The sequence below is a fragment of the Oncorhynchus mykiss genome, chromosome 22 (assembly GCF_057628025.1).
Source record: "Oncorhynchus mykiss isolate SJ-2025 chromosome 22, ASM5762802v1, whole genome shotgun sequence".
Lineage (NCBI taxonomy): Eukaryota > Metazoa > Chordata > Actinopteri > Salmoniformes > Salmonidae > Oncorhynchus > Oncorhynchus mykiss.
Genome location: NC_143043.1, coordinates 53163942 through 53182289, shown reverse-complemented (window position 1 = coordinate 53182289; position 18348 = coordinate 53163942). Strand labels below are relative to the sequence as shown.

The window sequence follows — 18348 nt, the reverse complement described above, 5'->3', positions numbered from 1 at the left end:
CTATAGTGCTGCTGTCCATGGTGCTGAACCCAAAGACCAGACCACCTCCTCTTCTCTAACTCCCCTGTTACCGAACACAACTTTCAGCAGATATGGGTACTGTAGATTCAACTACGTTTCATAACCTTTATCAAGAGGCTTTAGTACAGTGATACAGATGTGCAAAATACACATGTATACACTATATATACAAAAGTACGAGGACACCCATTCAAATTAGTGGATTCGGCTAGTTCAGCCACACCCTTGGCTGACAGGTGTATAAAATCGAGGACATAGCCATGCAATCTCCATAGAAAAACACAGTCTGGCAGTAGAATGGCCTGTACTGAAGAGCTCAGTGAATTTCCATGTGGCACCGTCATAGGATGCCATCTTTCCAACAAGTCAGTTTGTCAAATTTCTGCCCTGCTAGAGCTGCCCCGGTGAACTGTAAGTGCTGTTATTGTGAAGTGGAAACGTCTAGGAGCAACAACGGCTCCGCCGCGAAGTGGTAGGTCACACAAGGTCACAGAACAGGACAGCCAAGTGCTGAAGCACGTAACGTCTGTCCTCGGTTGCAACACTCACTACCGAGTTCCAAACTGCCTCTGAAAGCAACGTGGTATGGAAGGTTGGACTGAAAACCTAGCTGCTAGCTGCTAACTAGCTGCCTATCAAGCTAGCAGTGTTTTCTTGAGGGCTTGAATGCTGCCCGCGATGCGGATTAGCCATTGTGGCTGGTTGTTTCCAACAACAACAACTTCCCTGCAACCTGTGAGGAGTAACAGCGTAACCTACGTTGTTACCATGACAAAGACCAAACCCGTCTGGAACTGTGAGGAGTAACAGCCTAACCTACGTTGTTACCATGACAAACTGTGAGGAGTAACAGCGTAACCTATGTTGTTACCATGACAAAGACCAAACCCGTCTGGAACTGTGAGGAGTAACAGCCTAACCTACGTTGTTACCATGACAAAGACCAAACCCGTCTGGAACTGCGAGGAGTAACAGCGTAACCTACGTTGTTACCATGACAAAGACCAAACCCGTCTGGAACTGTGAGGAGTAACAGCGTAACCTACGTTGTTACCATGACAAAGACCAAACCCGTCTGGAACTGTGAGGAGTAACAGCCTAACCTACGTTGATACCATGACAAAGACCAAACCCGTCTGGAACTGCGAGGAGTAACAGCGTAACCTACGTTGATACCATGACAAACTGTGAGGAGTAACAGCGTAACCTACGTTGTTACCATGACAAAGACCAAACTTGTCTGGAGTACCGTTGAGGACAGTGGTGTCTCTCTATCACAGGTAAAGGATCTTTTAAACAAACAGAGATAGTTCCACAAGCAGTTGTTACAACAACAAGAAAATAACTTCAAGTGTTTTTGTCCAAATACTGTTAGAGACAACTAATAAAAGAATGGACCAGACCAGAGAGGTCCAGAACCTGAAGAACAGTTTGCAGCCTGATGAGTTTAAACAGGAGAATGGCAAGATGACAGCAATCTGTAAATTATTGAGAGAGGACATCAGTTCTATATGTGAATCTGTGATAACAATGACGGATGAATCAGATTATCTCCAGGGACAATCAAGGCGGAAACAAAATGGTTGTGGAAGGAATTGCAGAATTGAGGACAAAGTGAGGGAAATGATCGCAGAGACACTGAAGATGGACCAAAAGAAGCTTGAGTTGGAGTGGAAAACCATTCTCTGGCCAAGGTGACAGGCCCAGGTGACAGGCCCAGGTGACAGGCCCAGGTGACAGGCCCAGGTGACAGGCCCAGGTGACAGGCCCAGGTGACAGGCCCAGGTGACAGGCACAGGTGACAGGCCAAGGCCGATAGGGGTCTAGTTCCTGAGGTTCAAGGATAAAGTAGCTGTTCTGGAAAAAGCCAAGAGCGTGTGCCTTCGGAAAGTATTCAGACTCCTTGACTTTTATCCACATTTTGTTACGTAACAACCTCATTTTGAAATGTATTAAATAGTTGTTTTCTCTCCATCAATCTACACACAATACCCCATAATGACAAAGCAGAAACAGGTTTCTTGAAATGTTTGCAAATGTATTATACATTTAAAACAGAAATATCACATTTACATAAGTATTCAGACCCTTTAATCAGTGCTTTGTTGAAGCACCTTTGGCAGTGATTACAGCCTCGAGTCTTCTTTGGTATGACTGCAGGGTATGACTGTGACAGAGGTTCTGGTCAGGCTGGTTCTGGGTGTGACAGAGGGCCTGGTCCGGCTGGTTCTGACTGTGACAGAGGTTCTGGTCCGGCTGGTTCTGGGTGTGACAGAGAGTCTCGTCCGGCTGGTTCTGACTGTGACAGAGTCTGGTCCGGCTGGTTCTGGGTGTGACAGAGAGTCTGGTCCGGCTGGTTCTGACTGTGACAGAGAGCCTGGTCTGGCTGGTTCTGACTGTGACAGAGAGTCTGGTCCGGCTGGTTCTGACTGTGACAGAGAGTCTGGTCCGGCTGGTTCTGGGTGTAACAGAGAGCCTGTTCTGGCTGGTTCTGACTGTGACAGAGAGTCTGGTCCGGCTGGTTCTGGGTGTGACAGAGAGTCTGGTCCAGCTGGTTCTGACTGTGACAGAGAGTCTGGTCTGGCTGGTTCTGGGTGTAACAGAGAGCCTGGTCTGGCTGGTTCTGACTGTGACAGAGAGTCTGGTCCGGCTGGTTCTGACTGTGACAGAGAGTCTGGTCCGGCTGGTTCTGGGTGTGACAGGACTGAGTGGTTGAGACACTGGGGTTCGCTGGTCATGTCCCCCGCTAGTCCGTCTACTAGATTTTTCTAACTCTGTTCAGACCACTGGGCCATCGCTGCACTGTACGTACAAACAGCATGTCTGTCTGTCTGTCTGTCAGTCCGTCTGTCTGTCAGTCTGTCAGTCCGTCTGTCTGTCAGTCCGTCTGTCTGTCAGTCTGTCAGTCCGTCTGTCTGTCAGTCCGTCTGTCTGTCAGTCTGTCTGTCAGTCCGTCTGTCTGTCAGTCTGTCAGTCCGTCTGTCTGTCCTCTATTTGCCATTTTTGCCTCACTTTTTTGTGTCGTCTCAAACTCCCTGTATTCACGTCTTCCTGCATTCAGTCATATTTTTTATGTTTTATTTATAAATATCCAAACTGTATTAGGATTGATACTTTATTTGTGTGCAAGTGCTGTTGCCATTGTTGAGTGAGTGGACTCTGTGTGCCGTAGTGGAGAGGGGGTTTTCACCTGCACTCTGAACTGCTCTCAGTACTGAAGACCAGCAACACTTCCTTTTCCTGTACGACCAGCAACACTTCCTTTTCCTGTACGACCAGCAACACTTCCTTTTCCTGTACGACCAGCAACACTTCCTTTTCCTGTACGACTAGCAACACTTCCTTTTCCTGTACGACCAGCAACACTTCCTTTTCCTGTACGACCAGCAACACTTCCTTTTCCTGTACGACTAGCAACACTTCCTTTTCCTGTACGACTAGCAACACTTCCTTTTCCTGTACGACCAGCAACACTTCCTTTTCCTGTACGACCAGCAACACTTCCTTTTCCTGTACGACTAGCAACACTTCCTTTTCCTGTACGACCAGCAACACTTCCTTTTCCTGTACGACCAGCAACACTTCCTTTTCCTGTACGACTAGCAACACTTCCTTTTCCTGTACAACCAGCAACACTTCCTTTTCCTGTACGACCAGCAACACTTCCTTTTCCTGTACGACCAGCAACACTTCCTTTTCCTGTACCTTCCCCATCAGACCTCACATCCTTCACTGCCCCGTAGCTCAGCCCCCCCCTCTCCTCTCTGACAGGTCAGTAGTGTTAGCTTAGTCTGCTTAGTCTGTTGTGGTTAAACAAAGATTCTACAGTTAATTAGGCAAATAACTGATGGAAGACATGACACTTCCCAGTTCATTAAGTCTCTGTTTATTTCATCAGTCAAATACATATATATATATATATATATATATATCTTTTTTTTTGGGGGGGGGGGTGTCTATGTTAATGTCATGTGATTCACTTTATGATCTTTCCATATGTACTGTGTGAAACAGAGATGTGGCTCGCCCTACTGTCAGTTCGAGGCATAATACTAGCGGTTAAGAGCATTGAAACCCAATCCAACTAAGTGAAAAATCTGCCGACGTGCCCTTGAGCAAGGCACTAAACTCTTAAGGGCTCCTGTATGCCGCTCTGGATACGTGTATCTGCTAAACGACTCAAAAATGTACATGTGTTTGAGTGCTGATTTTTACACTCTGTATTTAGTGTCTATGTTTTGACTCTTTCCCCTGCTCCTCTCTCTCTCCTCCTAGGCCGAGTCCAGGCAGACAGTGCAACTTGCAGCCATTTTGGGGCTGGCCCTTAGGATTGTTTCCCATTGACTGACGACTCTTTCCCCTGCTCCTCTCTCTCTCCTCCTAGCCTGAGTCCAGGCAGACAGTGCAACTGGCAGCCATTTTGGGGCTGGCCCTTAGGATTGTTTCCCATTGACTGACGACTCTTTCCCCTGCTCCTCTCTCTCCTCCTAGGCCGAGTCCAGGCAGACAGTGCAACTGGCAGCCATTTTGGGGCTGGTCCTTAGGAATGTTTCCCGTCGACTGACGACTCTTTCCCCTGCTCCTCTCTCTCTCCTCCTAGCCTGAGTCCAGGCAGACAGTGCAACTGGCAGCCATTTTGGGGCTGGCCCTTAGGATTGTTTCCCATTGACTGACGACTCTTTCCCCTGCTCCTCTCTCTCCTCCTAGGCCGAGTCCAGGCAGACAGTGCAACTGGCAGCCATTTTGGGGCTGGCCCTTAGGATTGTTTCCCATTGACTGACGACTCTTTCCCCTGCTCCTCTCTCTCCTCCTAGGCCGAGTCCAGGCAGACAGTGCAACTGGCAGCCATTTTGGGGCTGGCCCTTAGGATTGTTTCCCATTGACTGACGACTCTTTCCCCTGCTCCTCTCTCTCCTCCTAGGCCGAGTCCAGGCAGACAGTGCAACTGGCAGCCATTTTGGGGCTGGCCCTTAGGATTGTTTCCCATTGACTGACGACTCTTTCCCCTGCTCCTCTCTCTCCTCCTAGGCCGAGTCCAGGCAGACAGTGCAACTGGCAGCCATTTTGGGGCTGGCCCTTAGGATTGTTTCCCATTGACTGACGACTCTTTCCCCTGCTCCTCTCTCTCCTCCTAGGCTGAGTCCAGGCAGACAGTGCAACTGGCAGCCATTTTGGGGCTGGCCCTTAGGATTGTTTCCCATTGACTGACGACTCTTTCCCCTGCTCCTCTCTCTCTCCTCCTAGCCTGAGTCCAGGCAGACAGTGCAACTGGCAGCCATTTTGGGGCTGGTCCTTAGGAATGTTTCCCGTCGACTGACGACTCTTTCTCAATTTGTCTTTCTTCGATTCCTTACATCCTCCCTCACCTTTATGGAAAATCCAAAATTCCTCCGCTATAACCTTGCCCTCTAATGCGTTTTGAGAAGGAGGCAAGAAGAGAGGGAATGACACATAAAGGAAAGATGAACTGATAAAGGATTCTATACCAGGCGCTGTTCTCGGTGTAACCTACACAATCGCCGTGGAAACGGGTGTGAAGTACTTCCAGTTCACACACATAGTAACATCTTCAACATCGGTTTAGCAGTCTTCATGTCTCTAGAACTGCCTCACTGGTATAGTATGCAGCGCAGATTTATGGATCATCAGTTATTGATCAGATCATTTTGTGCTGTTTAGTCAATTCGACTTTAGACCAGGCTATTCTTTCAGTGAAATTAGCCTGGGAGCCCAGCTGTTTCTGCTTTCTTGCCAACTACCTATGTTATTGTCACGCCAGAAAAATACAAATGACAAGTGATGGATTTGGCAAGATGGCACAAACAGATCTAGGACCAGTCTACAGATATAGGACCTGTCTACAGATCTAGAACCAGTCTACAGATCTAGGACCAGTCTACATATCTAGGACCAGTCTACAGATCTAGAACCAGTCTACAGATCTAGGACCAGTCTACAGATCTAGAACCAGTCTACAGATCTAGAACCAGTCTACAGATCTAGGACCAGTCTACAGATCTAGGACCAGTCTACAGATCTAGGACCAGTCTACAGATCTAGAACCAGTCTACTATGATATTACACAGCCAGGAAAAAAAAGAGCAACGTGGCTAAATGAGTGTCTTGCCCATTTCCTAATTGTGTGTGTGTGTGTGTGTGTGTGTGTGTGTGTATACCTGTGTAGGTATAGTCAGTGTTGAGGTCTTTCTCAACACTGAGCGAGAGAGAGAGAGAGAGAGAGAGAGAGAGAGAGAGAGAGAGAGAGAGAGAGAGAGAGAGAGAGAGAGAGAGGACATCAGTCAACATTGAACCAGGAAGTGGAGTGAAGGTTTATGAGTCCCCTTACTTACTGTTGTACTTGGCTGGGGTTCAGAATGCCCCCCCCCCCCCCCCCCCCCCCTATAGGATCACAGATGTTGGAGATATACTGTATATCTGTTGTAAATAATCTATATAGTATTGATGGCACCTGTAAGGTCAAGTACTGGAGGCATTAGGCATTGCATGGGTATTAGTTGTCTTTTCTATGACAGTGTGATTTGCATTGGTATTTGTGAATTGGCTCATGTTGTTTGTGTTATCGAATTATGATTTCTCAAGAGTCTCATGAAAAAAATACTAATTAGTAAAGAATTGAAAAAAAAAAAAAAAAAAAACATTTCAGTCATTTTAAAAATAGATCTTTAAATAGTTTTTTCACACCATAATAATATACATCTGACATAGTTAAGCACAAAATAACATAATGCCTCAGATTTCATGAAGATAATATTCATGAAGACATAAAGACGAAGACATGAAGATATGAACACATGAAGATATGACTACAGAATAACCTGGACAGATTGATAGATGTTGACAGAATCATATTACACACAGACATGTATCAGACAAGTTGACAATACTTTTACAATAAACCCCCCTGTACAGACCAATACATGTAGTAGGCCAGGTGAAGATGACCTCTGAACCCTTTCATCTGCTACACCAACACCAGACCCTTCTCTCTATCTCCTCATTATCTAACCTGAGTGTGTTTGAGTGTTTACCTCGTGTGTGTGTGTGTGTGTATGGTGTGTGTACACATTCCAGTGTTGAGTGTCAAGGACTTGCGTGGTCCTGAAAACAGGAAGTCATATGATGGGAAAGGCCTAAATAAATAGGCACAGAGGTCTTTACATATGTTGCTCCCTGCAATGTAATGTAGAAGTTTCTCAAAAGTATATTTGGGTGTAAAGCAGATGAACTCTGTGCAGCAATTCTCAGAATTCTCAAAATGTTGTATAATTTTGCTTCCAGAAACTTTAGAAAATGTTTGAAACTCTAAAAAGGTGATAGAAAGCTATTGTCTGTTTCCATTGACTCATATTTCCTTACGTTCACCTTACCGGTCTGCAACGCAGACGACTCTCATTACCTTTATATTTCTTCTCAACGGGAGAATGGCACTGGGATAGCGATCATTTTTACGGGCTTCTGACCAATAACACCATTTTGTTGTTGTTGTTGGTTTTTTTTGTGTTTTTTTTTTTTTACATAAAATGTTTCTACCATCGTTTCCTATGACAAAAAAATGTAAATAAAAAGCTTCTGGACATCAGAACAACGATCACTAAACCTCGATTTGGATGAAGACTTTTACTTCTATAACTAGGGGGCCGAGAACGACATACTGCTCACCCGGGACCAGGCCCTAGTCCCCGACACTCGGGAAGAACAAAAAGACGACGATATTGAAAATAATCTGCTTCTTCCCTCTGTCGTATTGGCGGATTACCGGAAACCAAACTGGACGAGCTTCGTTCGAGACTATCCTATCAAAACGGGAAATTAATAACTGTAATATCCTATACTGCACGGAGTCGTGGCATCTCGTAAACTCAAGAGTGGGGGTGGGGGCGGGGCGGGGGTGTCTCTGTTAAGAACAGCTGGTGCGCAATACCTAATTTTAAGGAAGTCTCGAGGTTCTGCTCGAATGAGTTACAATATCTCATGATAAGCTGTAGAACATCAGATTTACCAACGCAGTTTTCAGCTATGAGCTGCCCAGTGACACGAGCCTACCAGACGAGATAAATGCCTTCTATGGCAAGCAACACTGAACCATGCTTGAGAGCAGCATCTGTTCCAGATGACTGTGTGATCACGCTCTCCGTAACAGATCTTTAAACAGGTTAACATTCACAAGACCGCGGGGGGGCCAGACAGATTATCAGGACGCATACACAGAGCAGGCGCTGACCAGCTAGCAAGTGTCTTTACTGACATTTTTAACCTGTCCCTGAACCCAAGAGCACCAAGGTAGCCAGCCTAAATGATTATCACCCCATAGCACTCAAATCTATAGCCATTAAATGCTTTGGAATGCTGGCCATGACTCACATCAAAACAATACCATCATTTCAGACACCCTGGACCCACTCCAATTCGCATACCGCCCCAACAGATCCACAGATGACACAATCTCCAATGCACTCCAAACTGCCCTTTCCCACTTGAACAAAAGGAAACCTATTTGAGAATGCTGTTCACTGTCTACAGAATGCTGTTCACTGTCTACAGAATGCTGTTCACTGTCTACAGAATGCTGTTCACTGTCTACAGAATGCTGTTCACTGTCTACAGAATGCTGTTCACTGTCTACAGAATGCTGTTCACTGTCTACAGAATGCTGTTCACTGTCTACAGAATGCTGTTCACTGTCTACAGAATGCTGTTCACTGTCTACAGAATGCTGTTCATTGACTACAGTTCAGCTCAGCAACACCATAGCGCCCTTGAAGCTCATCACTATGTTAAGGTCCCTTGGACTTAACACGTCCCTCTGCACCTGGATCCTGGACTTCCTGACGGGCCGCCCCCTGGTGGTAAGGGAAGGCAACAACACATCCACCACGCTGACCCTCAACACAGGAGCCCCTCAGGGGTGCGTGCTTACTCCCCTCCTGTACTCCCTCTTCACCCACAACTGTGTGGCCGTGCACAACTTCAACACCACAATAAAGTTTTCTGACAACACAATGATGGTAGGCCTGATCACCGATGACGATGAGACAGCCTACAGGGAGGACGTCAGACTCCTGGCGTGTGGTTCCAGGACAACAAACTCTCCTTCAACGACAGTATGACAAAAGAGCTGATCATGGGCAACAGGAAATGGAGGGGCGAGCACACAGCCATTTACATCGACGGGACTGTAGTGGAGACGGTCGAGAGCTTCAAGTTCCTTGGTGTCCAGATCACGAAGGATCTATCATGGTCCACACTAACCAACACAGTCGTGAAGAGGGAACGACAACACCTCTTCCCCCTCAGGAGGCTGAAAAGATTTGGCGTTGGCCCTCAGGTCCTCAAAACGTTCTACAGCTGCACCACTGAGAGCATCTTGACTGGCTGCTTCACCGCCTAGTATGGAAACTGCTTGGCATCCTACCTCAAGGTGCTACAGAGGGTAGTGCAGACGGCCCAGTACATCACTGGGGCCGAACTTCCTGCTATCCAGGACCTCTGTTCCAGTATGTGTCAAAATTGTCAAAGACTCCAGCCACCCAAGCCACAGACTGTTTTCCCTGCTACCTCACGGCAAGTGGTACCAATGCACCAAGTCTGGAGTAAAGAGGACCCAGAAGAGCTTCTACCCCCAAACCACAAGACTTCTAAACAAGGTAGCCTAGCGGTTAGAGCGTTGGGCCAGTAACCCAAAGGTTGCTAGTTTGAATCCCTGAGCCGGCTAAGTTAAAAAATCTTCCGATGTGCCCTTCAGCAAGTCACTTAGTCGCGCTGGATAAGAGCGTCTGCTAAAACACTTTTTAAAAATCTATATAAAAAGGTAAACAAATGGCTACCGGACTACCTGCATGGACGCTGTTTTTCACTGACTCTATGCACACATGCTGGATTTGACCACACATACACTACATACACACACACACTCACTCTCTACATGACAAAAAGTATGTGAACACCTGCTCATGGTCATTAATATGGAGTTGGTTTCCCCTTTGCTGCTATAACAGCCTCCACTCTTCTGGGAAGGCTTTCCACTAGATGATGGAACATTGCTGTTGGTTCCATTTAGACACAAGAGCATTAGTGAGGCCAGGCACTGATGTTGGGTGATTAGGCCTGGCTCGCAGTCGACGTTCCAATTCATCCAAAAGGTGTTCGATGGGGTTGAGGTCAGGGCTCTGTGTATGCCAGTCAAGTTCTTCCACACCGATCTCGACAAACCATTTCTGTATGGACCTAGCTTTGTGCACGGGGCCATTGTGTGAGCTTGTGTGTCCTACCACTTTGCGGCTGAGCTGTTGTGGCTCCTAGACATTTCCACTTCTAGCAGAGCAGAAATTTGACGAACTGACTTGTTGGAAAGGTGGCATCCTATGACGATGCCACATTGAAAGTCACTGAACTCTTCAGTGAGGCTATTCTACTGCCAATGTTTGTCTAAGGAGATTGCATGGCTGTGTGCTTGATTTTCTATACACCTGGCAGCAACGGGTGGCTGAAAAAGCCGAATCCACTAATTTTAAGTGTTGTCCACATACTTTTGTATATATCGTTTTTATAGTCATGTTCCTTTTACTCTTTATTTTTATGTGTTATTCATTGTTGGAAATGGACCAGTAAGATAGCTTTTCACTGTTAGACCTGTTTTCTACGAAGCAACCTGACAAAATAACATTAGATTTGATTGGACAATTTACTTGCGACCTCCCGTGTCTTTTTTTTCCCTTTCTCTCTCTTTATCTCTCTGAGTCGTGCATGACCATCCCCCAGGGGTGGAAATGTCCAGGGTCCAATAGGAACGTTCCTATCCAATGCAGGACTTGTGAGTACCAGTGTAGTCCGTCTCCTAGAGAGGCACCAGTCCATCTGGTCCAGCTGTACAGCAGGCGGAGGGGGCCAAATGCCCAGTGGGCCAGGTGGTGTTGGTCCATAGCAGCGTAGCACGAGGCTAGAACGCCGTCCACCACCAGTGAGCCGTGGCGTGTCAGAGGGGCGAACGCCCCGGTGTCCATCTGGATGTGGACCCAAATGACCTGGGAGAGGATTCCCTGTAGTCCCTGGTTTCTCCCTGCAGTCAGCACACACTGTCCTGGCCGTACGTCGCTGGCGAACATAGTCCGCATGACAGCACCCGATTCGCCCACTGAACAGTTAGCCTCGGTCACGAACACAAGATGAGCCGCGGTGAGGGTCAGGTTTGCTCCCGTCTCTGTTCCCAACACGTAGAACTGTTTCCTGGCTGCAGGCTCGTGATCCAGGAAGGTGAAGAACTCACTGTAGACGAGGTCTCCTCCGCTCCTGCTGCCGTCAGCCCCCGAGGAGGCCAGGACCCGGTCACCTGGCTGGAGATCCTGGACAGCCCTGCTGCTCCCGTCGTCCAAAGTGACCAGAGAACGACCAGGGAAACAGCCCCCGGTCTTAGCTGCTACTGAGTGCTCTGAGAAAGAGGGAAAGGAGTGAGGGGGACAGGGTGGAGAGAGAGAGAGAGAGAGAGAGAGTCTTATTGAAGGGCTCTGTTAAGAACTGTAGACTGACAAAATAACTGATATGAAAATGGTTATGTCAATAGATTGGTTGTCTGATCTGCTACACACGCAGCCCAATTCTAAATCACTAATTAGTCTTTTGATCAATCAGATCAGAAAAAAAATATCTGATGTGATTGGTCAAATGTCCAATTAGTAGAAATGGATCAGAATTGGGCTGCCTGTTAAAAATGCAGATGTCTTGTTATGGATACCTAGTTTTTTTTTAAATCTGACACTTCAGCCCAACATGTTTATTCCATGAGATTTTACATGATTAACATTTTAAGGAAACAACAGGACCTTCCATTGAAATTCCCATTAGAGCTTTTGAAGCCCTATGTCAATACACAGGCAAACAAGCACATTGCACATAGTTACAAGCAAGCACACACGCATGTGTACACCCACACACACACACACACACACACACACACACACACAGACACAGACACAGACACAGACACACACAGACACACACACACACACACACACACACACACACACACACACACACACACACACACACACACACACACACACACACACACACACAAACACACACACACACACACACACACCCAAACACACACTTTATTTAAACATATAAACATGTATTCCATTGAAACATGGTCAGTCTGTGTGTTTACAGGTAAACATTTCAAAAAGCCATTATACACACTAACTACCAATCTGTCCTTTTCAACTCAACTTTGCTCATGATTCATAAGAGATCTATTACGAGCTAATGAGTAACCCAATGATTCAATCTCCACTGAAATGAGTTGAGGTCAGAAGTCTCAGTGTGAGACAGGTAAAGATCACATTCCTAGTGGCACCCTATATTCTCTACATTTTGGCACAGGTCAGAATTGGGCTGCCTGTCTAAACGTAGCCTAAACCACTTGAAGTCTCAAGTCTTCCAGTGGGTCCCAAAAACAAATATTTGTGAAGGGTAAGTACCAAGGCCAGGTGATAAGATTAGATCTGAGAAGGGAGACCAGGAAGACTAACGTAAACCACCCGACAGGGAGACAAAAGGAGAAGGTAAATCAGTTAACCAGCTCTTAGAGTGGGGTCTCTCTCCTTCCAGCGCCAACTCTACTCTTAACTTTTAAAAATCATAATATTTTAACTAAGCAAGTCAGTTAAGAACAAATTCTTGTTTACAATGACGGCCTACCACGGCCAAACCCTCCCCTAACTCGGACGACGCTGTACCAATTGCGCGCCGCCCTATGGGACTCCCAATCACAGCCTGTTGTGAAATAAGCCCGGGATCATACCCGGGTCTGCAGTGACACCTCTAGCACTGAGATGCAGTGCCTTAGACCGCCACGCCACTCGATCTAAGGCACTGCATCCTGTCAACACACAGTCCTGTGTGCATGCAGATAGGTATTAACGGGGCCTGACTCTTGTTGACCCTGTGTTACACTTCCATCCATTTAGACAGAAATAATTAGAGAACACACACCTCAGTTATCACCACCAGATAATGTAGTCTACAGTGAGGCCCTGCCAAAGTCTATATAATGTAGTCTACAGTGAGGCCCTACCAAAGTCTAGATAATGTAGTATACAGTGACGCCCTGCCAAAGTCTAGATAATGTAGTCTACAGTGAGGCCCTACCAAAGTCTAGATAATGTAGTATACAGTGAGGCCCTGCCAAAGTCTAAATAATGTAGTATACAGTGAGGCCCTACCAAAGTCTAGATAATGTAGTCTACAGTGACGCCCTACCAAAGTCTAGATAATGTAGTCTACAGTGAGGCCCTACCAAAGTCTAGATAATGTAGTCTACAGTGAGGCCCTGCCAAAGTCTAGATAATGTAGTATACAGTGAGGCCCTACCAAAGTCTAGATAATGTAGTCTACAGTGAGGCCCTACCAAAGTCTAAATAATGTAGTATACATTGACGCCCTGCCAAAGTCTAGATAATGTAGTCTACAGTGAGGCCCTACCAAAGTCTAGATAATGTAGTCTACAGTGAGGCCCTACCAAAGTCTAGATAATGTAGTCTACAGTGACGCCCTACCAAAGTCTAGATAATGTAGTCTACAGTGAGGCCCTACCAAAGTCTAGATAATGTAGTATACAGTGACGCCCTGCCAAAGTCTAGATAATGTAGTCTACAGTGAGGCCCTACCAAAGTCTAGATAATGTAGTCTACAGTGAGGCCCTACCAAAGTCTAAATAATGTAGTATACATTGACGCCCTGCCAAAGTCTAGATAATGTAGTCTACAGTGAGGCCCTACCAAAGTCTAGATAATGTAGTCTACAGTGAGGCCCTACCAAAGTCTAGATAATGTAGTCTACAGTGACGCCCTACCAAAGTCTAGATAATGTAGTCTACAGTGAGGCCCTACCAAAGTCTAGATAATGTAGTATACAGTGACGCCCTGCCAAAGTCTAGATAATGTAGTCTACAGTGAGGCCCTACCAAAGTCTAGATAATGTAGTCTACAGTGAGGCCCTACCAAAGTCTAGATAATGTAGTATACAGTGAGGCCCTACCAAAGTCTAGATAATGTAGTATACAGTGACGCCCTGCCAAAGTCTAGATAATGTAGTCTACAGTGAGGCCCTACCAAAGTCTAGATAATGTAGTCTACAGTGACGCCCTGCCAAAGTCTAGATAATGTAGTCTACAGTGAGGCCCTACCAAAGTCTAGATAATGTAGTCTACAGTGACGCCCTGCCCAGACCAGATAATGTAGTATACAGTGAGGCCCTACCAAAGTCTAGATAATGTAGTCTACAGTGACGCCCTACCCAGACCAGATAATGAAGACTACAGCAAGGCCCTACCCACATCCAGAGCCCAGAAAGCTCTTCCTCTAATTGACTCCCTGCAGACAGTTGTCTTGACAGACTGCCGGTAATGAGCTGTCTCACCTCAGGTCTAGCACCTCACCCCACCTGACCCCTCGTCTAGCACCTCACCTGAGTTGGCCTAATAACAACTGACAACACTCAGACCAAAGGGACAACTGGGTTGCTTTAACAAATCAATAGGGGTTAACTTGATCACCGTAGAACACAGCATTCTAGTCTCTTTCTGACAGACAATTGTGAAACTCTCTCTAAGCTCACCAGTGAGACTGCAGTTGAGGCTAGCAGCACTGCATGTTGCCAGTACAATAGTTTGTACTTTTATACAGGTTGGTAATAAGATGTTTTTTTTTGTTGCTCCGTCTGAGTCCCATCCCCATACCTGACTTGACACTGCAGTGCACGTGTGCCTTCGATTCATAGTAGACCCAGTCGAAGCCAGCCTCCACGGCCAGGCGAGCCAGCATGGAGTACTTGTTCCTGTCCCGGTCTGAGGTGGTGATGTCCACCGCTCTTCCCTCATAATGGAGGGAGTCCTCTGAGTGGTGCCCGTCCTCGTCCCAGCCCTCTGTCACTCTCAGCTTCACCCCAGGCCACATGTTCATCACAGAGATGGCCAGGGAGTTCAGCTTGTCTTTACAACGCTGGGGGGGAGAGAGAGGAGACACAATAAGAAACTGGTTTGAGTGAGACACTAGGCTGTTAAGAGTTGTGAGATTATCACAGGAAAACAACTAGTTTACACATACAGGCTATAGTTTACAATGGGATTAATGTGATCAACACTCATAAATGCTGTTGACAGTTTGTCACAGAGGGTCAACTAGCCTACAACCGATGCCATAGACATGTATAGACATGTTTTGTATTTGGCTAAATATTGACCATATTCAAAACGGTCTAAAGGAAGATGGTTTGCTTTGTTTTTTTACATCCTAATAAAATTGATTGATGTACTGACATGTTATTTATTCAACCCTGATGTTAGAAGAGATCAGAGAGATTTCAGCAAATAAATCGTTAGCTATTCCAATATGATCCATGCGTAATTGCACGTGCGTAATTCCACTACTCAAAACAGGTAGAAAATACGTGGACATTTGTGATTAAAATGTTGGCATACTATTCTTGTCCATCGAGGGTTATTTATATTCTTAAAAAAAAATAGATATGTATATTTTTTTATGAACAATAGAATTCAACCGGCGATCCTAAACATTTATCAACTCAATAACTCGCGCTCTTACATGTTTTGGTGATGTCTACATGCATGCGTAGCTTTATTTATCTCTGAAACCGGAGACAAAGTTAGCACATCAAAACATGTGAAAGTAGTTTACAGTGTTTCAATACAACCCAAATGTGTAGCGGGTAGCCTACAGTTTACGCCTATGTGCCTATTGCATAATTGACGTGTAATTTTGAACTGTCAACAGAAATCCGTTGAACCAAAACAGAGATGAAAGCGCTGAGAATCAATAATGTTTAAAGTAATGGTTTAAACTTTTAACAAAGTGCAAATAGAAGCTCTCAAATGAACGATGAACGACAGGTCCAGTAAGACGTGCTGGTCGCCACAGCTGTCAAAGTGAGACAAAAGCCACCAGATGACGTTTTAAAACCCCATTCCTGCTCCTCACCTGGGTCATAAGTCGATCGGCAGCCGTATTCTCCTCATCTTTAAATATGATATCAGGGTTATAGTTGGGAGTGAGCTCTTTGAACCGTTCTGAATTTCTCGTTATTTTGCCCTCGTGTTTGCCACTGGCGCCCAGTGTTTTCTCGGCAACGTTTGGGCTGAACTGCTTATAAGCGAGGGGTGTGAGCTTCTTTGGCAGACGTCTCTTGCCGTATCCCCTCCCCGGCCCACAGCCCTCGGTTACAGGTGCGAGAAACAGGGCGCAGCCGATGAAGAGCCCTACAAGCACGGAGAGACGCATCCCAGCCAGACCGGCAGGGCCGGCCACTCCGAAGCGGAGTGGTAAGGTGGCACAGGTTGCGGAGGTGTCTCAAGCTACCCCCTCCCCTGGATGCTCCGTGTTCCCCCCACAGGGTAAGGAATGGAGGTTAAGGGACAGAATATTTCAATATTATATAAGCCTTATCCACGCCATCCTCGGTGCGCACAGCAACTGTCCGTAAAAGCCCCAAAAAACAGGCATTTAGCCGAATGTTTTGTTTTATGGAACCGGTAGCAGGGGTAAAAGTTCAATGTCTCCGGGGTCCGAGTCCGGTGTTGTCCAAACGTCGCTGCTTAACTTGTTCTTTCTCGTCGTCGGGAGCCAACAGATATGGGTATGGAGTTGAAAAGGCTGCTCATTTAAACAAACAGGTTCAAAGTAGATCTTCTGTAGTGAACAGTGGTCGCAGATTGTCTTCTTGATGCTGTGGTTTTGCCACTGAGGTGCTGTCAATGTCAAACGAGGAGGAACACTACTGGTTCTGGCGTTTCTCCTTCTTGTCCGTTTTTTTTGTCTCTGCCGCTTTGCCTTTCCAGTTGAATTGGGAATTCGAGGCATCAGTTGCCACTCGAGACCGCACCCTGCCAGGCCTGCCCTTCTATCCCTCTCTGCCACTCCGCCCATCGGGTCACTGTGGGTGCCACTGCCCTGTCCTCTACCCACCGCTACCGGCTCTGCCCCTTAGCCTGCCACCTCAGAAGGCCCGTCAGGCGTTAACTTGCATCACTCTGACTCTGACTGCTCTGCTGCAGTGGAGGAGTAAGGAGCCACTAGCCTCTCCACTTATCCTAAACGTATCACTTTTTTTATCAGCTCAGGGCTTATGTTGACACTGTATTAACAATGCATACAGCCTTGGGCTATAGTATGTTACAGCGTTAGCACGATAATGATGAGCGGGGCACCTAACTTCATGGTCTACTTACAGTCTACTTCTTTGCTATCAGTTAGAAAATGCTAGTTAAATGTTGCCAGATATTCTGTACGTTTGAATTAAAAATGAAATGATAAACTAATAGAAAAAAAACATGTATTGCTGTGAAGGGATTTTTATTCCATACATTTATATTTCAGTGATTTAGCAGACCCTCTTATCCGGAGAAACTAGGGTTAAGTGCCTTGCGCAAGGACACAGGACAGCTTGTTCACCTAGTCAAGCTCAGGGATTCGAACCAGAAAACCATTTAGTCACTGGCCCAACATTCTTAAACTACTAAGTCTTCCTGCTGTACATCGCGAGTATAACAATGGGGGGAAAAAAATAGGAAAAAAACATGCATCATTCCAAATGTAACATGACTAGGGTTAATTTAGTGGATATATTTACACTGGATAGAAGTCCCTTTTTAAAATCAGTATTACCCTGTTATCAGTATGCAGGGCTGTTGTTCACTATAGGCTACGGTGCATTCCAACTTATCAGGTCAAAGTGCAGTAAGTGTGACACACTTGGTTGATACCAGAGTGTTTCCTTCTGCTTTTCACTCTCAAGTCAGACTGCTCTCACAACAACTCTGTTCTGCTCAATACAGCTGCCGAGAGACAGAAAATGAAAGCAGCTGATCAATATAGCGTGTAAAAACCAAACCAGTAATCCTTCTACCACGAATAACAACACGGTGGGTGTTTACATTTTTTTTTCACCTTGTCAGCTATGGGATTCAACCTAGCGACCTTTCGGGTTACAGGGCCAATGCTCAAACTGCTATCTGCCGCCACACCAGCCGGGTTCACTCAGTATTGGACATCAATGTCTGAGGACATAATTGGAAGATGACGTGGGAACTGGCCAGTTTAGGGGCAAAAGTGAGCGCTGTTTCCTATCAAGTCCCTTTCAGTTTTGCTAGGGTGTTGTGGAAACCCAAATTGGTCTACACGGACAAGTTCTGGCCTGGTTTAGATCTTATCTGTCGGAAAGATATCAGTTTGTCTCTGTGAATGGTTTGTCCTCTGACAAATGAACTGTAAATTTCGGTGTTCCTCAAGGTTCCGT

General features: G+C 46.1%; 1 protein-coding gene across 1 annotated transcript; it reads right to left on the bottom strand.

Moving 5' to 3' along the window:
- Positions 1–6688: 6688 nt before the first annotated feature.
- LOC110501953 (indian hedgehog B protein) lies at positions 6689–17622 on the bottom strand. The gene is made up of 3 exons (XM_021579829.3): positions 16035–17622; positions 14777–15038; positions 6689–11467 (listed from the first exon to the last, which is right to left on the bottom strand). Exons 1-3 carry the CDS (start codon positions 16332–16334, stop codon positions 10767–10769), a joined length of 1263 nt encoding a protein of 420 aa, XP_021435504.3. The 5' UTR covers positions 16335–17622; the 3' UTR covers positions 6689–10766.
- Between the last annotated feature and the right edge of the window lie 726 nt (positions 17623–18348).

What these genes read in the sequence shown, in the direction of transcription:
- LOC110501953 (XM_021579829.3), bottom strand. Translation starts at nt 16,334, where the DNA reads ATGCGTCTCTCCGTGCTTGTAGGGCTCTTCATCGGCTGCGCCCTGTTT. An exon ending in CCGATCGACTTATGACCCAG is followed by an intron (nt 15,039 to 16,034) that starts GTGAGGAGCAGG and finishes TCTCCCCCCCAG; the next exon opens with CGTTGTAAAGACAAGCTGAA. An exon ending in GCACTGCAGTGTCAAGTCAG is followed by an intron (nt 11,468 to 14,776) that starts GTATGGGGATGG and finishes CCTCTTTCTCAG; the next exon opens with AGCACTCAGTAGCAGCTAAG.